This window comes from Cydia pomonella, chromosome 6 (assembly GCF_033807575.1).
Source record: "Cydia pomonella isolate Wapato2018A chromosome 6, ilCydPomo1, whole genome shotgun sequence".
Lineage (NCBI taxonomy): Eukaryota > Metazoa > Arthropoda > Insecta > Lepidoptera > Tortricidae > Cydia > Cydia pomonella.
The window spans coordinates 6,689,094-6,712,480 of NC_084708.1; the positions used below are offsets into that span (position 1 = coordinate 6,689,094).

Sequence of the window (23,387 nt, forward strand, 5' to 3'; positions counted from 1 at the left end):
ATTTAGTTTAACTTCTTTTCACAGCTAAAGTGTAATGTAGAAATGGCAGACTAATTAAAAATAAATAAAGATAATAAAGACACTCGCTACCAGTCCGGCCAAATCGACCAAACAAAACACATTTCATCAGTCAAGTCAACCAACGGGCCAAACAGAAACGTACAAAAACACTAAAAGAAAACATAATCGTCATTAAATTTAAAAAAAAGACGTTCTCAGGTTCTGAAGAAATAAATAAAGGGAATTCATACCGCAGATTTTTGCAAAAGAAACGGGTCTGGTTATATTGGTCAGGCTGTTACTGAGCACCCACTCCCGGCCGCTATCCCACTACTGCCCGATACGGGGACTTTTGGCTGCTGGGTTTCCCCCCTGGCCCGGTTCGCCCCTCCTTAGTTAACCTGCACCTCCCAGACTCCTCCGGGAGGTCCATATTAATACCAGGCTTAGTGTGGACGTCCAGTCAACATGGGCCACTCAGCACCAGGACTCCCGACCTCAAACCATCCTCCGATTCCGACCTCCGAGTAGCCGGATTACAGGAGACGCCACGCTCCCAGTCGAAAGATGTCATGAAATTTAGATATAAGTAAAGTGCAAGGTCGTGAATTCAAATCTGAGGATCGTCGTTTTTTAAATAATGAATAGCGTTCAATTATCTATTTTATTTTTTATACTCATTTAAACTGATGTTTATAATTTGTCGTGACATTAAATCCTGATTCCATTAACAATAAAAGTTTTAAAAACATTGTTGATATTGAACGCGCCACCTAGCGGAAAATGATGGAAGCATGTGGCGGATGTGGATTTTTTTGCTTTGACATGGCTTATCAAGTAGTACACACTTATTGCCGTGACGTGAGATGGCGTTCTATATGAACATTACTTATTTGGAGAAAATTTAGTTTAACGTTAACTTTAATATATTATGCATTAATTTTTATAAAAAATATTGAATTATAATATTTGTAAACCACACTTGGTGTATACTGACAGTTTTGATGGCGGCATAGATTATAGGGCTAATAATAATAACCTTTGATTTGACAGTTTTGACAGCTGTTTTCTTTTGTTTGAAATTCAAGCAACGGTGCAATTTGAATCGCTAACCTTTTCTTGTAAATAAAATACTAAAATACTTGTAGAAATAATGGAAATAGATGCAGCTAGCATATCGAACTATAATAGGTGAGTGATTTGCGACTTATCAGCAATTCATAAGTTAGAAACCATCAACAAAAGTTTGAAGTTGCGCGCTCAAATGTATTGATTTTCATTCCTAAAATAAGTCAAAGGATGTAAATAAATCAGAAAGACAACTGATCTTGACATTTTTCTATTATTTAGTGCAATGTTTCCGTGGTGCGAGTCGTTCTTATGATAAAAAATACTTAATTTTAGTTACTCAAACCCCAGTGATGTGTATTTTTGTGATAACAGGGACTCTGAGGCAAACTTTGGCATTCTAAGCCCTGTGATACCTAAGCTACGCAGGTTTGGCGGTGTTTATTCACCTGAACATCTAAATTTAACTCCAAGGCCAGTAAGTATTGCTATTTCAAAGGTCACAAAGTATTGTTTCTCTAGTTTGTAGCACTTAAATGACTGTTGTTTATTTTTAGAGAGCCACAGCTGATTTTAAAGAGCACTGGAATGAGAATCAAAACTTGCATACACCTAAAAAATTACCTGAAGTTGACTTCAAATGCAGGTAAGTACCTAAATTAACCTTTTAGGAATGAATATATTAGCTTTTAAATTTTTATTGTTCCTAGAAATCTTATAGCAATTAGTTTGTGTCTTCTTTGCCACTAAATAAATGACAGCTGACTGGTATGTAATTCTGGATGGGTATTAATACAGTGTGTCCCTAGCCATTGGACAAAGCCGAAATGTACATATGCATTAGGGTATTTAGAACCAGTGTACAAAGTATCATAACAACTGGTGTAGCGGTTTCGAAGAAATTAACAAATTACCATTTTTTACTTTGGAGCAGCCTGTATGTGTTAGTAGCTCCTAAGGTAATATCCTCAAAGAATAAGCTTCTGACTTTTGAAAAAGTTATCATTATCAAATATTTCGAACAAATTGTCAAAAACACTGCCAAAGATTTACACAGTGTGTTACTTTTTGTTGTTGATTATTGCAAATAACTTTTTATCTTTTGTTCTAATTAAAAAATATATTAACGTCAGAGCATTCCTGAGAAGTAACCCTACGTGGGATTTCAGGGTTTGTCCAATGGCTAAGGTCACCCTGTATAAGTCAACCTCTTGGAGGAGAACTGATATAGTTGATTTAGTACAAATTAAGCTGCCAGAGAATAGAAATAATTAATATCAAATTCTGATACATATCATTATGGTAGCTCTTTAACGCCTTCGGTGCCAAGCTCCCCATTTTCAATACAAAATTAATACAGCTAGTGTTCTTGGCAGTATAGTTGTGCCATTTTCGAGAATATTGTGTTGTTCTCAGGCAAGAACACTCCGCTTAGTAAATGGAGAACATTCTCAAGAACGGCACAACAATACTTGGCAGTAAATGTTTTAACTGATCTGTTCTGGAATACCTCTTGTTCTTTGTATATACCTGTTCCTTATTCCGTAATTAGGTAATAATCCTATCATGTCTGTTCACAGGACAGCTAAACCAAAAACGCACCATGGTTATCATAACTATTCCTTTGAAGGCAACCAAAGCTATCCCCGTCTGAACAGAAGGCTCCGGCCCATTAGGATGGAGCTGGAGACGCCCACAAAGGTCAAACCAACTGTTGACCTTGTAAGAGGTATGAAATAAGAATTAGTACACAATAGTTCTAACATTTGAAAGCAACTATAGCTTTCCACACCCTAACTGCAGGCTCTGGCCTATATGGATGAACATAGAGATGTCCTGCAAGGTCAAACTGACTGCAGATTTTATATGAGGTATGGAATAAGAGCACACCATGGTTCTTTTGAATAGTAATTATTTTGAATAAAATAAGGGTATAAAAGTAGTGGTCGCTCTGTGCGTGTAGACCTAAAAACTAAAAAAAATTGCTACTTTGAAAAATTCCCATTCCATATTGACAAAAAAATACAGTATACTATAACTTGTGTAATAATGTGTATTTATATATTTATATTTAACTATCGAAACGCGAGAGAGAACAATTTCACGAGAATTAGTTGAAAACTGAAATGGAGACGCTTTGCGCTCTTTGTTCAATTAAAGAACTAAATTATGATTTAATTTGAAATGTTGTGAGGCATACTACCAATTAATTTGTGACTAGGTTGATTATTAGTGTAAGATTGTCACATATTCTTTCCTTCTGTTTGCAGTTGATGGCCCCAACGGTCTGCGTTTCAACACCTCCCTCACAGCTGGAGACATCACAGGCTCGCCAGCGCAGTCGCAAACGGACCGCCTGCAGCAAGCCATCAATCCGAGCAAAGCTGTGTTCACTATAGAAACTAATACGTCTAAAGTTAGTGTGGTTTTAGATACATTGCGGACTATTGAGCCAACCAATCGAATAACGCAATGTCCTATTCATTCGCATGCGAGTACTCGCACCGCATAAATGAGCCCTAAGTCTAGTAAAATAGTCTAAATTATTTGTTGGCGAGAGAATGTAATTTGGGTTGGTTATGTTTTTCATGCATGTTTTATGTTGTCATATTTTGATACCTCGTATCTTTCTTCACAACTATTTGATAGATTTTTGTTATTGAGTATGAATTCATCAGAACATGTTTTTGCTAAATAATGGCCAAGATTGTTAATGCTCATAATATGGCGGCTCGACCGAGGCAGCGCGCCCGTTTTCCTCGCGCACAAACCGGCCAGTGTAGACTTGCCTCGGCCGAGGCGGCGCGCGCGTTTTCCTCGCCTGAGCGCTCCATGCTCGCTCTGTGTAGACCTGCCTTTTTCGGGAGAAAACGTTTTCCAATACCTAAATCTTAACAAATCACTTTGATTTTGATGTCGATCGCTTCAGCATAATATATTATAGGTTTCGCTTTTAAAAATATTTTTTTGTATTGCAAATTATGAAAAAAATGAAAACCTATAAACGTAGTTTTTCTGTACAATCAGTATGAGCCATATTGATTTGTTCCTTTTACTATTTTTAACAACCCCATTAACCAAGCTGACCTTTTTATCATTGTGGTTGTTAATTTAGGACTGTTTCACACGTACGGCCCAGGTCGGACGCAATCTATAAATAGAATCTCTTTTATTAGGTTTTCACCAAGTTGGTTCTCAGTACTAATGTGTTGTCGGTAAATTTCCAAAACTGCATAATTTCCACATGGTATTTTTTTAATGGAAAAAGGTATCATGTGACCACACTACTAGTGCCGATTGCCGATGCAGTCTAGGATAAAGCATGCTTACCTAAAAGTTGTCTAGTTCACTCTTGAGTTAATAAGTTCCAAGTTATAGTGGGCTGGCTGGAAACTTCACATATCTTGTATGTCAATCGATAGATTATAGTTGAAGTAATGGTGGTTTATTTTAATGTCGATTACTTTTTAGGTATTTATACATTATTGTATTCTTTAACGTTTTCATGTTGTTTTGTTTTTTTAATTTGTGAGCGTGTATGAGGAATGTTATGAAAGTGAAGGAAGCAAAAGAGGTATGTCAGGATCGTAGCAAATGGAAATCCGTGGTCTCTGCTTACCTCTCTGGGAAATAGGCGTGATTATATGTATGGATGTTAATTTCGTAATTTTTGACATGTGTGTTTATCAGCATTTGTACTTCTAGTCGTGAAGTATAAGTCAGTTGTTCTCGAGAATATTAGAACATCATGAAAAATTCAAATCATATTGTTTCAGATACTAATAGTGAACAACAAGGCGTGTTCTCTTCTCGGCTATTCAGCGGGGGAGCTTTGCGGGCTGAAGTTCTCTGATCTACTGAGAAATCGGAACTGCAAGTTTTCTTTACATGAGCCCGAAGAGGGGGATGCCTCTGAGGATGGAACCGTTGTGCTGCTGAGTGGCAAAGTAAGTCGTTGCATTCTGCCTTTCGGTTGTTTTTTTTAAGCCGGTGGAAATATTGATATGAAAGTTGTTCCCGTAGCAGAATTATACTTTTTTTGTTTCAGGTGGTAGAACTGTTATCGAAAGACGGCCGTGCAGTGCAGGTGTCTCTGTGGATTCGACAGTTGGACAGCGACGGGCCTTGTTTGGTAGTCGCCGAGCCGGTCAGCTGTAAAACCGTTGTGGTAAGACTACTAGAGACAGTCCAAGCTAACTTTGCAGCAACTGCCAGCTAGCCTTAAACATCAATTATGAAAATATGACTTACAGTGGCATTTCGTCGCTGCAAAGCTGGCGATGATTTAGCTTAGACGCACTCCTGTTCAATTATATGTGGTTAGTAAAAATGTTGACATAGTAACTAGGGAACAAATCAAATTATTTCACTATTAAAAATATAGTTTATTTGAATAATAATCAGCAGCAGGCGTCGTCATCGCACACAAAAGTATATGGCCGGGTGGTCTAGGGAATTACACGCGTAAGCTGATAACGCGGGTTCGATTCCCGCCTCGGCCACCGGTGGACTTAGTCACTTTTTCTGTAGTGTATGATATCTATTTCAGTTCATAGGTGAAAAGTAATGATAATGACCGAGTGTAACATATGTTTAAAGGGGTGTATCGCATTTGTCCCCGTCTGTGTGACCGCCGCCATACATGAGGCTGTTCTCTGTCCCTGATGGGAATGATTCATATCAGGGTACCTATTTCCATCTGTGCCCGGCGGGGACAAATAAGTTCTTATTATTTTTATATTTACTAACTTTCTGCAGCAATCTTATCTATTATATTTGATTATAAAAATTTCATTGAGTAATTAATTAATTAGCTACTTGACAGTTTTTTGTAAATAATGTCAAACGATCTTGATTTTCCTGAGGATCAAATGTCTATATAGGACTCGTGGCATTGAAGCAACACAAAGGTCAGAAATGAAAGTTAAAGTATGACGCTCACACTCGACGATTGAAACGCTTCTAACATAATGATAATGTCATGTGACGTTACATTATATAAGTCTGTCCTAAATGTGTGGAAGATCAAGGAAATTGCCATTTTGACCCTCAAATATTGCGTTTATGTGTATAGTTGTCATACAATTTATTTTTCAATAAAATGTAAGGAATCGAATGGTACCTACCATTTTCTTTTCTGTTTTTGAAAGACAAAAAAATATTTTTTTTGAAACTTTGAAGTCTTGTATTTTTTTATAATCTCAATAAAAAAAATTAAATTCCACTTTTTAATAATGTATGGCTCATTTTCTATTCATTTAAATTTTGTTATAATATTCAACATGTGTCAAGTACCCAATTTGTTCTTCCAGTTAACAGTGGACGCGGAGGACGGCATGATCCTCTCGTGCTGCGGCGACGACGCGGCGCTGCTGTTCCAAGCGGAGTCCAGCGACAAGCTGCTGGGGCTCCCGCTGGCCTCGCTGATTCCCTCCGTGCAGCTGCCGCCGTGGGACGCGCCCATCCCGCGCAATGTCTCCAAGCAGAGGGCCACAGGTATGATGCGAACCCAGATGTTGGTACCATATTATTTAAGTTTCTAAAAGCTTCCGTAATATGACTTTTTGGTCCAAACTGTGAAAAATCGACGCCATCTTGTATTCCTACATTTTTGGTTGGATCGTATCGGTGATCCTGCCGTTGGCTTTCCTTGGTTTTGTTACTTTAGAAGAATCGCCTAAGTAATTGTTAAATTCACACAAAAATATATTATTGTTTCAAAAAAAATATATTCAAAGTTTTGCAATATGAACAATCGATTTTTTTAAGATTCCATTATTTTGTATGTTTTCAGGAAGAACTCTCGACGGCGGTTCGTTCCCCTTGTGTCTTTGGATAACTAGACCGGACACTACAGAAAACACACTTTGGTCTGGTTTGAAATCACACAAAGAAAGACCTATATATGAAGTTAATGTTAGGGTAAGAAAACCTTTTTTTTTTTTAAGATTAAAATAGTAATAGAGAAAGTATTTTTAATCTGTTGTAGTCTACTTTTTTTTACGGTTTTACGTTCCAGGAATAAATATTAGGATTACGGGGGCAAAAGTTTAATCGCGTGTTTGTTGTCTCATTAGCTTTATTTCACTACAAATAAATGATGTTGATCGATAATTACCAGTATCAGCATTTATTTAAAATTCAGCAAACAGCGAATGAAAATTTATAAAAAGTATAGTTGCCGAGATATGACTCAACAGAAACTAATGGAATGATACTTTTCACTTTTAAATTCTAAGACTAGCAATAGTTATTTGTATTGTTTAACCGCTCGTGCTAATATTGATACCCGAGCAAGCGAAAGATTCTAAAATTGAACCACGAGCGTAGTGAGTGGTTTGAAAAGTGGAATTTTGAGCGTTGCTAGGCTTTCAAGGCACGAAGGTTTAACAAATTTTGCCACTGAGTGAAACACAATTTTTTTCATCACACCAATGCGAGGAAAATACAATCGGTAAAATAAGATCAAATCCAAATGAAGGTTATTAAACATTTATCAATTTATCATTCAAAATCATCATTTAAAAGTCCATTCTACAAGCCAACATTAGGAAACAACTCACAATTTGCATCATATTACTTTGCCTCACATGCAACTTTCCCATCAGTTTTTGAACAATCTAGAGAGCCTTTACGAGTTGGTGTGGTGAAAAATAAAATTGACAATCCATTGTCTCGGCCAGGTGACGTACAACGTGTCCGGGCTGCTGGTCGTGGACGAGTGCGGCGTCATCACGGCGTGCAACCAGCACTTCGCCACGCTGACGTTCGGCAAGCCGCACTCGGCGGTGGTGGGGCGGCCCATCGACGAGCTGCTGCCCGGCTTCTGCCGCGCCGCCGACCTGCTGCGGCCGCTGCCCGCCCGGGGCACGGCCGCCCTCGACCAGGACACGAACGGTGACTTGCCCAGAGTTTCTTCGTCAGTCTGAAACAAATGTTCACCTCAACTACAAGATGGAGCATTATTACGGGAGTATTATCAAATTAGGAGGAGAGCCATGACCATCCGACTCACAGGGTGAGAGATGATGAAATCTCGACTGTGGAATCTCACGGCAAGAGTTGACAAAAAGTGATGGCTGGTTTACGACCTGCCGCTCGCACAGTGTCATTAACCGCCGGCATCATGGGCGGGACAGCAATATAATTATGAGTGGGCGATAGAGATAGAAGGGCTGGTGGCCTAGCGGTAAGAGCGTGAGACTTGCAATCCGGAGGTCGCGGGTTCAAACCCCGGCTCGTACCAATGAGTTTTTCAGGACTTATATACGAAATATCATTTAATATTCACCAGTCGCTTTTCGATGAAGGAAAACATCGTCAGGAAACCGGACTAATCCCAACAAGGCCTAGTTTACCCTCTGCGTTGGAAGGTCAGCTGGCAGTCGCTTTCGTAAAAACTATTGCTAGGGATTAGTTGCCAAGCAGACCCCAGGCTCCCATGAGCCGTGGCAAAATGCCGGGACAACGCAAGGAAGAAGAAGATAGAGATATACGAAATTCTTTATTCGTAGCGTTCTACTAACTAAACATTTTCTTTCGCAGAATCAGACACAGATGATGACTCGTGCGGAGCGTTCAACGGCAGCCAGAAGTCCGCCTGCATGTCCAACGTGCAGCAATCCCTACTGTCAACCACAACTAGGGAGAAATCCTCCAGCGCGCTCTGTCTTGACAAGTCTTGCAGCCTGGTCACACACACGCCTACGCCCACACAGGTGACGTCAGACATCAGTTTAATGTTTCGGAATTTAACACAAATGAGAGGTCATGTCGGGCGTTCACCTGTAGCCCAGCTGGCTACTTGTCTTGTTTTTACTTTCTTTTTAACTTATTGTTATACAATGTGTTTGTCCACGTATAGTGGAGCCGTTAGCCACGTATAGTACGATGAATTTTAACGACAAATCATCCCCCATACCTATGTTGTTTCTCAACCATTTTAAAACTGCACCCTTTCAAAGTTTTATGGTTCCATAACTCTACTGCACTTGGTTAATGTACCATTATCTACCCATTTACCTATCTCACATCTAAAAAATCGATAGCTTATGATTTAGGGCATAAATTTGGAGCATAAATGTCACAAATAATTTTCCACAATTACTCCATAATTAATAACAAATATAAAAATCATCTTCAAAAATTACCAATTTTTTTTACATTTTTTTTTTCGAAAACGAGGTCGTTGAGCTGTACTTTTTTTATTGTTAAATGATAGAACAGGATATCAGCTAAAAGTTGACATCAAAATGATAGCCTTAGTTAAAACATTTCACAAGTTACACGAGTCCAAATAAGACCTCCTGTAATGAGCGTCTACTTAGTTCTAAAGAAACATTGCCCGCCGCCCGATTATCATTTGAAACTAAAGCAACTTAGTTCGACAAAACACATAAAAGTACAGAAAGAATTGCAATGGCGACTACTCTAAAAATACAAGAAGTGAGCTAGGCCACTTATACCATGGGTGAACTGTCTTATGACTGGCGAAAGTGTGCCATGAATAGAAGTGGCTCTAGCCTACTACTACTTGTAATTTTAGTTTCCGTTTGCCCTAGCTGACCTTACCAATATTATTGTCGCAGGACATGGTCTCCAGCATCAGCACAACTGCAACGGAACAGCGCAACGACACATCCGCCCTCCCCGACGTCACTTCCGGCATGTCCGGCATCTCCATCGACGACGACTTCACACCCAGCATCTCCAAATCGCGCTCCGAAAACATCCTGCGATCCGAACAGAACAACCCCATCGCCAAACAACTAGCCAAAGCTAATGAAAAGTCAGATTCCATATACTATACATCTCAGCATTCGCAAGAGGTCACCCCTACAGGAAATACCCCTAGAGTCCGAATGAATGACCCATCTTTACGTCTATCCTTCGACTCGAGCAAATACAGATCCGTGAAAGTCAACCTTCCCGGTCAAGATAAAGACAGAAGTAGTTTATCTCTAGACTTTTGCGACTCGAATGAGACGAGCGCGGATTTCTTGACGCCTATAAATGAGATGCCGCCGCCTGGCTGCGAGATCGAGGATTTGCCGAAGCATAATGGGAATGAGAGCATTGAGAGTTTGAGTAACGATAACGATTTGGAGACGCAGACGGAGTCGGCTCCGAGGAAGAGATATGACTGTGAGTATATTATCAGATACGGTATATAATCTCAATTGATGTATCCTTATTTAATTAGGATTTTTGATACGGACGGACGTGAGTCGCCATCTCATGTGAAAGAGATCGTTCTAGAGCAATAGAGGAGCAGCATGCAAATTCCTAAAATTTCCTAGCAGGAAAAAGTACACATATGATACATAACTGAGTGTCCTATAACCAAAAAGCGATCTCTTTTGGGTAACCTTTAGGTAAATCATGCATGCGTACGCTTGGCAAAGAAATTGGACCCGGGTACGTCCTTAAAGTACGTCCAAAAGAGAGGTATGGGCATTGTGAATGTCATCTCGCTTTGTGTGGTAGGGCACAGCACAGCGGACATCATTCCAGATCTAGAGCGGAGCCCGACTGGGGAAGTACCTCCACCTTACAAAAAACCACAGCCAAATAACACTAGACCCTGCTCATAGTGTTGTGTTCCTGCCGGTGAGTAAGGTTGCCAGAGCTCAACTAGGCCGGGGGGGGGGGGGGGATGCTAGGGTCGGCAACGCGCATGTGACTCCTCTGGAGTTGCAGGCGTACATAGGCCTCCGGAGACTGCTTACCATCAGGCGGGCCGTATGCTTGTTTGCCACCGACATAGTATTAAAAAAAAATTGTAGGAAAGCCTAGCTGGATGCTTTACTTATATTCATGAGCTGTAAAAAGTGCTCAACTGTTTGCCAATTAGGCAGTCCGTGGGAATGGAATCCTGTGGAAATCTCGCCAGCGTTGCTATCAAACGGCGATCGATAGCATCGAAAGTACTCTCCTCTATAATTTGTCAATAAATTGAATATCATATCGACAGTGGATGGCCCCGATACTCCGTGCATCGCCAAACGTCTCCTCCGAGCCCACGTGACGTCGACTCCACAGCGGACCAAGTCCGAGGGCGACGACACACAGGACGGCACCTACCGCGGCATCGTGCTACACCGCGACGGCACGCAGCTCAGTGAGTATCGTTACTAGACTACTAATACCCGTAGACTCCGGACAGAATATACTTAAAACTTCTAGATAAACGTCTCTATGTCCATGGGAAATCGACTCCACAACAAACAAGTCCGAGTGCGACAACATAGGACGGCACTTACCGCGGCATAGTGCTACACCGCAACGGCACGTAGCTCAGTGAGTATCGTTAGACAACCCGTAGTTTAGACTCGAAACTTCTGGACAAACGTCTTCTGAGTCCATGTGACATCAACTTCACAACGAATCAAGTCTGATTGCGATACATAGGACGGCAACTACCGTGGCATCGTGCTACAGCGCAATGGCACGTATCTCAGTCAGTATGCTGTACAAACTCCACTAAATCATTACCTCTTCTCCTTTTTAATCTGAATCATCAACCTCTATAGGGACCGTGATCGTTGGAGGATTTGCTATCTTGTGGTCTAAATCGGAAACTTAAACTTGACGCTGTTGACACTTCACTTTAAAGACCGGACAACCACCTGTCCAAGCAGGGTCTCCGCTGGCAATCGACTGGCAATAAACGGTCGGGGCGGCCTCATACCACATGAAAGCGATCAGTTGAGGAGGCTGGCTCAACTGAACTCGGCTAGAAAGAGCTGGACGTAGCCGCTCAGGATCGCGCCAAATGGAAAATTCTTCTGCAAGCCCTATATTCCTAATGAGGGATAACAGGATTACATCATCATCATATCAGTGGTCCGTTTCCCTCTTTCAGTCTTACACAGACTAATAAACGATATATGTTCATATATCCTACGTCCTACATATAAAAAAGGCAATATCTAAATTAATTCAATTTCAAAAAAATTTCGTCGTGTTCGCAGACGTCCTGTACACGGTGTCCACGATGCAACTAGCGGCCGGCAACAGAGTCCGCTGCGTGTGGCTCGGAGTGCAGCTAGAAGACACGGCGCGACACACCACTCTTGCCTCCAGCGTTGCTTCCACGGCTGATAGTTCGCTAGTACTTGTAAGTACTTAATGCTAATATTGTCTCATCATCAGCCTTCTGTCGCTTACTGCTGAGCGACAAGACTACTCTTCGCGTACGCCACCCGTCCTGATCCAGAGCTAATCTCATCTAGTAGTGAACCGCAATCATCGGAATGACGTCCACCTAACGAGCTAACGGATGCCAGGCGCTCTTTTCATTCGAATTAAAATTGTTTCAACTAAAATATAATTACAGAGATTAACGTTGTAAATTTTTGATTTCAGAGCTCTTGACTTGATCTAGCTCTATCATGTCTTTTATAAACAAAACTTTAAAAGAAATGTAAAGAAAATGGAATTCAAAATCCTCTCTATAAAAACTTCGAATTCTTGCGTTGACGCCATCTATTATCACTAGGCGAGAATGAAATATCAAATAATTTGTTTGCAGGGAAACAAGTCAGTGAGCAGCAGGCCGCACTCGATGTCCCTCGTGAGCCAGTGCGGCGAAGAGCAGATCTCCGGCGAGTACAACAAGCATTATGTCACGTTGAAACAGATAGGTATGAAAAACGTATAAATTTAAATTATTTCGTGCAAAAAAACGAGAGCTTGATAAAATGAAACATCTATATCGCTGTATTATCGGTAAGCGTTTTAACCTCTAACTGCTTTGAGACCCATAAAAGTCCATAACATAAATCATTAATAAATTGTGGGCTCGCCTAAATCCTTCATGAATTTAATCTCTCTCGTGATAGAAACTGAATGTTAAATAATGCATAAAGCACAGACTATCATATTGCTATGTCTATTGCACGCGCATAATTATATTGCTGACAAACTAGCACAGTGACATTCAGGCGGCTCAGTGTACGAAAATCTATCTGGAAAGTGTCTCTTTACGCATGTATGTTTTCGCTTACACGGTGAGAACGTTGGCTGGGTCGCCATGTAGGAGGTAGTTCATGATTATCTTTTGTCATAGGTAAAGGCGCGTACGGCTGCGTTAAAATGGCGTACCGTCGCTCGGACCGCCTGCTGGCGGTGGCCAAGTTCATACTGAAGGAGAAGGTCGGCGCGCACTTCTGGGTGGACGGGCCCGATGGCAGGCGGGTGCCGCTGGAGCTTAGCCTGCTTATGACTTTGAAGCATCCCAATATCGTAAGTCTATTTGTTATAACTACAGTTAATTTTATTTGAAGTACTGTAACATGATCTAAAATAACGGTATTTTTGTGTGCGATTGACGCGACGCTGAATTTAATTTGGATTTGTTTAAACTGTAAAAAAATAGGTAGCATTTCTACTGGCGCCTTCGAACTTGGAACTAAGAAATGAAGCAAATAATACCTGGTTTTACTCCCTCTACGCGAGGCGGAAAAGTCGATAGAATATAAATTGCAATCCGTGGTTACTTATAATTTTATTTACATTTTTACAGGTTAGCATTTTAGACGTCTACGAGAACGAAAAATACTTTCAAATGGTGATGGAGAAACACGGTGCTGGAATGGACTTGTTCGAGTTCATCGAGCGACGACCTGCCCTCGACGAGCCACTTCTCAGCTACATCTTTAGACAGGTAACTTTTGAACTATGGACTAAGGGCCTGTTTCTACTAGCTACTTGCCACTTATCTGACGAATAAAGTCATCGTTGGCATTTCACAATATTCAAATAAGCTATGTAAGAAATAACATAAAATGCTAATTTTAGCATAAAATTTAATCAGGCATTTAATTTACTTGTTAATTACTAATTAGCTATCCAATACTTTACTTGGATATTGTGAAATAGGCCCTAAGGGTCTCTCCACATATATCGACGCGGAATCTGCAAAAGCCGTTGGAAAAAACCTTTTAGTCTGCGCAATAAAAGCGAAAAACACGTCATTCGGCTTGGCTCGCATCTACCGGCGCCTGCCGACGCGTCGACGTCTTTTTCCGCCTAAAAAAGACACAGGTTTTTTCTATCAACTTTTGCCAATTCCGCTTCGATATATATGGGGCGACCCTAAGACAAAAGTTAGACATACCTCGACCTCTTCGTCACTGATCTCCTAGCTTGATTTGATAAAGCTGTAAATCATCTGAATACTACCGTCCACTTTTCTTATCCAGATAGGCCAAGCCGTAGAGTACCTCCACTCCCTAAACATCCTCCACCGAGACATCAAGGACGAGAACGTGATCATAGACAACAAGTTCCACGTGAAGCTCATTGACTTCGGGTCGGCCACCTTCATGAGCAAGGACACGCTGTTCTCCACGTTTTATGGGACCACGGAATACTGCAGCCCTGAAGTACTGGCTGGCAACAAGTGAGTGCAAACACTGCATATATAAAAGACCATAACTAGTTATTCAAAATCTTCACTATGTTTATGCATTCTTTAATGCGACATTTAAGTGATATTTGCTCACCGGTCTTTATGAACATGGAAACACTGTTTTTAAACTTGTTATGGTAAGACAGAGTAAAACTCGCTCGCGCGATGCTCGTCGCGGCTTAGCGTGCAATCAACAAACAAGCAATGGTCAACATTAAATCGGTACACGGCGGCAATGAGCTGTGGAATGTGTTTCCCTTGCGCTATGACATGGGGTTCTCCAAGAAGCAGGTATTTAGGGTTCTGCTCCGATGTTGCTTATGTCCACGGGCGGCTCGTCTGCTCATTTGCTGCCTATTACATAAAAAAAAAAGAATTTGACAGCCCAAGATATAAAATTGAAGAAATTGGAACTTAAAATAGAATTACATAAGGTTCAAATTTATGCTTTCTTAATTGTCGCTACACTATGGACGTATTATATTTGGGTTGTCCCGCCACCTTTTTATACTACGGCCTCGGTAACCGTCCTGTGAGGTCCATTGGAGCTAATCATCTATCCATCAAGTTTCTTGCCGGTCCCATATTGGGATAACTTCCTACAACCTAGCTTTATTTGACGTTCATAAGCGCATTTTAATATGCCTACTTGAAAAATAAACTATCTTTATCTTCTGACTCAATTTGGTGGACGTCCCTACTTGCGGGACCAGGACCAGGCTTGGACCGTAGTTCGGTGCTCCCTGCTGACATTATCAATTAATATATTACAATTTATATTAATTTCCCAGATACGCAGGCCCCGAGCTAGAGATGTGGTCAATGGGTATAACCCTCTACGTGCTCACATACTTCGTGAACCCGTTCTCGGACATAGAAGACACGATACAAGGACCGCTGGTTCTGCCGTCGCCTGTATCTGAAGGTACGCTTTCCGCTTATGATTACACTTTTCAAGTGTATTTTAGTTATGTTTGGAGGATTTCTATGATAAAAAGCATTTTTATGCATTGCTCTAGAAGTTTAATTTTGCGTTTAGATAGTACTATTCCGAAAGCAGTAATATTATTACAGTTTTTATAGCCACACACAACTAAAATCAAAACTTATAACTTTTTGACAAACAAATTCATTTTTGATAGAAGCTTTTATCGCTGACTGTACTTTTCTTTCCACAGGCAACTAATACTCATCGAGACAATTCTAAAAACCCTAAACAGAATTAGATTACGTTGTTTTATCACAGAGTTTCTATGGTCACCTCCTGTCTCCATCATCTGATCAGCTAGATGGTACCATAATATTGCATTGTCACCCGACTTACATATGTATGTAAATTTTCAGTTTCATCGGAAACCGGGAAGTGGGTCAAATTTAACTTGCAAGATTAGACCCGTACAAACATACATTGCAAGATAAATAAAAGCTTGTATTAAATAGGGTCATCTACAATAATGATGCACGCAATCTATACATGGCCATAGAAGTTAAGATTTTTTTTTATTGCTTACTTTTGTTGTAATCAGCCAAATAAATATCAGCAAATATTTTTTATTCAGATCTAGAACAGTTGCTACGGTGGATGCTGTGCAAAGAGCCCTCCCAAAGATGTACGGTCAGCCAACTGATGGCGCACCCGTGGATCCGGCAACCGGTGGCCATCGCCAACTACGTGTTCCACGAGATCGTCGACTGCGGTAAAGCTAGCCTAAACATTTATTATTATTTTAGATAAATTAAATTATAATTAGTCGATTAGTCTTTATGGGCGGTGTGACATAGACTTCATGAATAACCAACTTCAAGAAAGGAGATTCTTTACAAAAATACCGTCCGGTTATAGTTTTTTAACGTTTTACTTTTTCGAATTATCGTTGATTGTTGATGTTTCGGTCGGTTTCGAGGGTCATAAACGGACCGAAACATGTCGGAATGCTTGTCTTTTTTTTATACTACGTCGGTGGCAAAAAAGCATACGACCCCCTTATAGTAAGCAGTCTCCGTAGACTATGGACGCCTGCAACTCCGGAGGAGTTACATGCGCGTTGCCGACCCTAACACTCCGCACCCTCGTTGAGCTCTATTTATTTATTAGTAGTAGAAAGGGTCACGTAGTTCTTCAATAATTTGTTTCATTACAGATCGGCACGAAGCCAATCCCGAAACATACTACAGCGGCAGCCTGGGCTCGCCCAGAAGCGGCTCCCCTGTCTCCATGGCTGATCCTCTTGCCAAAGGTACGTGCACGATACTTCTGAAACAGGACGTCAAACATATGACAGTATCAAGGGAGTACTTTTTCAACAGAAATCAACGAAATATCATTATCGTCTGTCCCTAAAACTGCCTAACCAATCGATCTTATACCCTGACAAAGCCACTTTGTCATTAGAAAAAGGCACGGAATTCAAATTTTCTACGGGAAGACGGTTGTCTTAGCGAAAGGTTCTTTGCGCCTAATTTTTAAATTTTCCGCTTTTTTTCTACTGATGAAAATGGCTTGCCAAACTAGAAACGCCAGTAGCTGCTAGCCTGCTACCTCACTAATCTACAGCGAAACGGTCTCTGTTTTCTACTACCACGTTTCGCTGACTAGGCCTGAAGAGAATCGGATCAAAGACTCAATATTTGCTCCCCAGAACGCTCAAACCCGTCCGAGGTGGCGCTCCGCTCCGAGGGCAAGCACGTGTCGCGCGACGAACCCAAGCGGAGCTCGCTGGCGCTCCACGCTCTGTCCACCGCCGACAGAGACGCGCAGTCCGACAACTACAGCCTGCGATCATCTGCTGATGTAACTTGTTCAATACTTTTTTATTCCATTTTTTAACCGACCTCAAAAAGGATAGGATTTTCAAGTCTTTGGTATTGATTTTTTCGAAGGTCTACGTTTACATACCGAGGGCTGGGAGGTCAAACCCGATAAATAATTTTATATTCAAATTAGAACCCCACGTATGTCACATATAATTCCAATTTGAAAAACCCTTTAGTTCGAGTTATCTGATTTGACCACTCCCTCGATGTGGCCCCTTTGTCATCGCGTCAAAATGTGATGACTTCTGTCCTAGATAAAGCCTGGTGGATCCTGGAGAAATGCTATGAACTTATGGAGCTCCTCAAATATTATAAGTATTAACTCGGACATTTGCTGTCGAAAATCATAATTTGCTTAAGTGGAACTGCTGATGAAGACCAAATGTCAGACTGCAACGAGGAGACCCTTTTTTGTTAAAGATCATCATATATATTATGATCCTTTTTTATGCAGATCCTAGACATCTCTTCGAAACCCGTGTCGGAAGCGGCTCTCACCGACATCAGTTCGGACGCCACCGGGCACGCGGCTTGCGACATCGACTACGACCCCGACCAGTGCGAGTGCGACAGCTGGGACGAGTGCGAGCAGGACAGCTTCTCGTAACTCGCCAGGCGAGAGCGGGAAAAACAAATCTAGTAAAACCTTTAAAAACGGTGTCCAAACACGAACCGTGCGATATAAAAATAACGCTTAATACGCCGGTATAGTCCAATTGTCGTATCTTTATGGTAATAAATAATTTTATGAATTATTAGGTAACGACTCTAAAATTTAAATCAATTTGTAATTGGAATACGGTTGGATATGTCTTGATTAGACAAAATTCCACACAAAACAAAATTTAACTCTATTTCCTACACCATAGGTTCAAATTTCACTGGCACATTTTGGATTTTTCATTCGTACGGCCTTAGGAGGACAGGCTTTACAAATTGTCAGTTAACAAGTTGGTAATGTGAAAGGAGCCCAGATCTAGTGAATAATCCTTTGCCATCGAATTTCCACGGAAACGCACGAACGTATTTTGCTATTTCAGTCAGTCTCAGTACCAAAAGTACTGAGGTTGATTGAAGTAGCATGACAAATACGAAAGTTTCCGAGAAAATACGATGGTAAAGGATTGTGTGTATAGATAGGCTTTAAGGGTGCTTATTGAGTTCATTTGAGGCTATATTTAAAAAAAAAAAAAAAACAATTACGGGGAGGTTGGAGAATGTGTTCTGAGATGAGATAATTACACGCGGAATTCTTATTATGTATATAATTTTAATTCTTATCGAAACTAAGATTTAAAATATAATTATTAATTCTAATAGTAATACTAATCGAAATTGAGTGTTATTTTAATAATTTTTAAATTATGGCCTGGTTTGACATTTGTATTAAAAATTCTATTTTCAAACCTTAATTATATATGGGTTTCTGTCTGAAAGGACTTTTTTAATCAAAAATTAAGTTACGTAAATTTTCACCAGTCAGGGTAATAATGTGTTATTATCAGTGACCGGCACGGACGGTGCCATTCCGAGGAAAAATCTTAATATGTACATGAATGTACATGACTCAAATGCCGCGATCTTGTTCGAAAGCGCAACTCTATTCGAGTGTTATTTTAAATAAGATTTTTAAAAGTCTTTAAATAAGATTTCTACTCGGAATCCCGCGGCGTGGCACCGTCCGTGCTGATCACTGGTTATTATTAATAGAGCTTTTATTATAATAGATAACTTTAGGCTTCAAAGTCACCAAAATGTCTAGATTGTGGTTCTAACAGCGATAAACTTTGAAAAAAATTGTCGAACTAAGTAATGTCTCGCTTCCCTTAAAAAAAAGGAAGAAATGAACCTTCGGTCTTATTTTGGGCCTTAGGAGCTACGAAAAAATACTCAAATTCTTATAGGACAATTACTTTGGAGCTTAGACTACTAGGGTCGCATTTCATAAAACTGCTTTACGTATTTACTCTTTCTTTAAAATTTAGTTGTTAGAAAAAGAGGCTAAATCGTATTATAACGCGCCCTTTTGGTGTTCATCAAGTGTAAAAGAAACTAAATCGTTTGGTGACAACCACAACTCGCTAATTACTACCAGAAGTTCAGAGCCATTCTAGACTAATATTAAAAAGAAGTTTTTTTTTTGCAATAGGGAATATTACGCAAAACTGCGTAGGGGGCACCACTACCACAATTTGAGGGTCTACCGTGAAACGAGAAAATCGTTTTTTTTTTCATCTAACCTCTTTGTCACTCTTGCATATTCGAGCGATGAAGAGGCCGATAACTAATTTTCGATTTTCGCGTTTCCCGGTAGGGTCTTTGTAAATAAACCGCCTTGATGCATCAATGTCATATTTTATTATCTGTAAAAACATGTCAAAAAACAGTTTAAGGCACAGTATGTATAAGTTACTCTATGGTTTATGAGAGGTGCTAGTGCTGCACTCCGGCGGCAGAACATTGCAGTAATAATCCCTATTAGTGAGTTTTGGTTTTCACCTGAAGAAGTGTTGGCGCTCTAATATTGACCAGAGTACTTTGACTTAATTAACTCGGCATTCCTAACCCCCTTATTCATAAACGTGTACTAAAGTTACGATGCCGCTAATAATCGTTTTTCCCTTTCCGACGTATTGGTATGATGGAAAGGGACAAACGATTATTAGCGGCATCGTAACTTTAGTACACGTTTATGAATAAGGGGGTTAGTGTTTATTTCTTAGAATAAATAATAGATTCGGCTAATTATTCCAAGGCATAGAGCTTTATAAAAACAGACCAATGTTCTAAAAATCTCCTAGTAGTGTTAGATGTCTTCTAGTATAAGTTAGTTTTGTAATTTTTTAATTAGTACTTTTACATTTAAGATCAGATTGCCAACAACCTCTAGTACAACAAGGAATTAAAACAGTATTAAACCATTCACTTTTGAATTTGTCTGGCACATAAATATCGATCTCACATATATAAGGTGCTTGGAACTCTTGCTCTGTATGTAGGCACTTGGAATTATAAAATAACTTTAGAAGTCAGCTTCTTTAGTATCGTATGAGGCGTACATTAAAATAAGATATTGTCGCAACCTATAAAATAGCTATTAGTTTAGACGAACGAATATACTAAGATATGTAAATTAGTGCATTGTGGCCGCAAATTTGGACCCGTTCACGCACACGTCACGCAAGGGGTGTGCCGTTTCTCATAAGTGTCCGTATATTACAACGTGCACGCCTACGAATACACATCCGATGTGCACAGGCCTTAAGAGGGAGACCTCATAACTTAGGAGAGATCGTAATGTATTCTGAAGCAACATAATATTTTCCACAACTTTACGCGTCTTAGTATAATATATTCCTATGGTAAGAGAAAAGAGGTTTAAAAGAAAGACCACAATTAACTTTTATCATTGAAAGAGGCTGTGAAAATTCAAACGATAACAAAGAAGCTGATATTTCATCTCTCTTCCACTTTACTTGTTACTGGTAAACTTGTGATATCTATTCAAAGCTTTAGGAAATCAAATATTCTCAATAAATTATAAAACTGTGTTAAGGAAATCTTTTACCTCTGCCTATGAAATGCAAGACAATAAGAGTTTAAAATTTTCGCATTAACTTTGTATTCGCTCGAAATAATAAAATGTGTCTAACAAAATAATCAAAATGGGACAGTTGTGTAATGATTATTTTCAACACACTTTCTCGTAACGTGGAACTTATTGAACCACTTTTAGGCTCATAATCCTAGATATTAAACCCGCGTGCTTTTTTCATTACAATTATTGAACTTGTGCGGTAATGTATGATATTCTGATTGACACTTTTTTTTATTGTACTTTTACTGTCTTAACAAATATGATTATTATATAAGTTTTGTTATTTCCTCGTACGTCGTATGGAACACGTGTGCATCATTACACACATCGGCTTTCTTACACTGACATTCGTCGTTAAGTCACTTATGTCAAACACTGTGAATATAACCTTCATGCTTTCAAATAAGGTTCATATTGGCTCACTTGCGCCCATGTTCTTGACGTGTGAGTGATGTTTTTGTATATGAGAGGGTTAATGATTTCAGTAACACAGTCAATAACACCACCGTCACTATTCTGACTCTTATGATTAAAATAAATAAATATAATATCAGTATTATGACAATATTTAAGGTTTTCTTTATTGCGAATATTATAAATTATGACTACTTATTATACTTAAAGAACCAAATTACTTTATTTGTCATTGTAAATATCATGTAATCTGAGAATCATGTAATTTGAGTTGAGAATATTAGATGATTTTATTGTTACACTTAAAATACAGGCGAGTGCACTGTCCTTTTTATTACAAGCATAATAAATATTACCTACTTTGTTCGTAAGTTCATAAAATAATGGGTCTCATAATGAGTAGAAATTACTCGGTTTGATTATTTTAGGTGTAACTAAAATCTCGTTATCGATATAGAACATAGGATTATATTTTTGTAGATTTCTCTCTTAGATGACTGTGTTATTTGTATATATGTGTAATAGTAGTCGGTTGTGAATTTTATTTTGGTCGATTCATTTCATATTAAGTTGTAAAAAATCATGGATGAATACTGAAAATTTCAATTTTTAACTAAGTATTTGTTATTGCAAAAAAAAAAATAACTTAATAGGTGTCTAATTTGTCTACTGTACAATGTTTGAAAGCTTTCGATAATTTTAAAATATTTAGTCATTTCCTTCTCCGTTCACATTGTAACTGTTTTATACAAATTCACTGAGTTTAGGGTTATTATTTTCGTTTACTGTCCACGACACCACCAAACGAACCTTTCTTTGTTAAAAAATGTTGTCTTATTGCTAAAAACTTGCGTTACTGGAAAGCAGGCAGAGAATTTCAGTAAAGTCCTATCATATCATCCCGTAATAAAGGTGGCTATTGTTTTTTGCTCCTGCTGTTCCTAAGTAAATGGTTAGTTAGACTAAGCTCGGCAACACCTATCTTAGCTAAAAGAATATTAAAATCTTGTGAATAGCTATTACATGGTAACATGTAAGGTAATGTTTGGTGGTATCGTTAGTAATGCACGTTTATTTGAATACAGCGTCCGTTTTCGACTAGTGCCTTACGACGGACAAGTTGCGTTGCTCGTGTGACCAGTCATCGTAAGTTACGAATAAAAATCTCAATTCTGTGGAGTACTTTTATTTAATTTCCTCTCTAAATAATCTTTAGCTGCAAACTGAAAAATCTCGTTCAGAACCTCTTTCCTTTTTTACAAGCTTTTAACTTGCAATGTTTGTATGTGTGTTCGGGTCAAATCTTGGAAGCTAAATAAACCCACTTTCCATTATTCGACGACCGGTTTGGCCTAGTGGGTAGTGACCCTGCCTACGAAGCTGATGGTCCCGGGTTCAAATCCTGGTAAGGGCATGTATTTGTGTGATGAGCATGGATATTTGTTTCTGAGTCATGGGTGTTTTCTATGTATTTAAGTATTTATAAATATTTATATATTATATATATCGTTGTCTAAGTACCCTCAACACCAGCCTTATTGAGCTTACTGTGGGACTTAGTCAATTTGTGTAATAATGTCGTATAATATTTATTTATTTATTATTCAATAGAGCGGAAACTTCACTTATATGTACATACTACCAAAGAGCATATAATCACTACGTCATACTACATAATAAGTGAATTCTATAAAAAATGAAATTTTTGACTAATAAAAACTTGAGCTATTTATAGTATTTATTAGCAAAAAAATCATTTTAGGATTTAATCGCTGACTGTACTTTTCATACCACAGGCAACTAACACTCATCGAGACAATTCTAAAAACCCCAAACCCCACAATTAGGGTTGCGTTTTTTCATCCATCACAGAGTTCCAATGGCCACCTCCTGTGTCCAACAGATCAGCTCGGGAGGTACAGTCAGCTTACCATACTAAATATATGGTGTACCGAACTATTTGGCTACTTTGACTGCTACGAAGTATTTGACGCTGACTGTACCATAATATTGCATAGTCACCCGACTTACATGTTTGCAAAAAAAAAAGGTAATGGGTAAAATTTTGTTCCCAAGAGT

The 23,387-nt window shown here is 39.3% G+C and overlaps 1 protein-coding gene across 1 annotated transcript; it reads left to right on the top strand.

The window, feature by feature from the left end:
- Window positions 1-1,024: 1,024 nt before the first annotated feature.
- LOC133518795 (PAS domain-containing serine/threonine-protein kinase) lies at window positions 1,025-22,483 on the top strand. The gene is made up of 23 exons (XM_061852496.1): window positions 1,025-1,191; window positions 1,444-1,546; window positions 1,626-1,714; window positions 2,649-2,797; window positions 3,339-3,484; window positions 4,845-5,015; window positions 5,117-5,236; window positions 6,381-6,564; window positions 6,863-6,990; window positions 7,752-7,965; window positions 8,614-8,786; window positions 9,657-10,212; window positions 11,042-11,188; window positions 12,042-12,187; window positions 12,602-12,713; window positions 13,139-13,314; window positions 13,595-13,735; window positions 14,274-14,473; window positions 15,274-15,407; window positions 16,042-16,179; window positions 16,624-16,719; window positions 17,122-17,273; window positions 17,751-22,483. The coding sequence occupies exons 1-23, from the start codon at window positions 1,154-1,156 to the stop codon at window positions 17,901-17,903; spliced, it is 3,666 nt and encodes a 1,221-aa protein (XP_061708480.1). The 5' UTR covers window positions 1,025-1,153; the 3' UTR covers window positions 17,904-22,483.
- The last annotated feature ends 904 nt before the right edge of the window (window positions 22,484-23,387 follow it).

What these genes read in the sequence shown, in the direction of transcription:
- LOC133518795 (XM_061852496.1), top strand. Translation starts at nt 1,154, where the DNA reads ATGGAAATAGATGCAGCTAGCATATCGAACTATAATAG. An exon ending in TCAGCTGTAAAACCGTTGTG is followed by an intron (nt 5,237 to 6,380) that starts GTAAGACTACTA and finishes TTGTTCTTCCAG; the next exon opens with TTAACAGTGGACGCGGAGGA. An exon ending in TCAGCTACATCTTTAGACAG is followed by an intron (nt 13,736 to 14,273) that starts GTAACTTTTGAA and finishes TTTCTTATCCAG; the next exon opens with ATAGGCCAAGCCGTAGAGTA.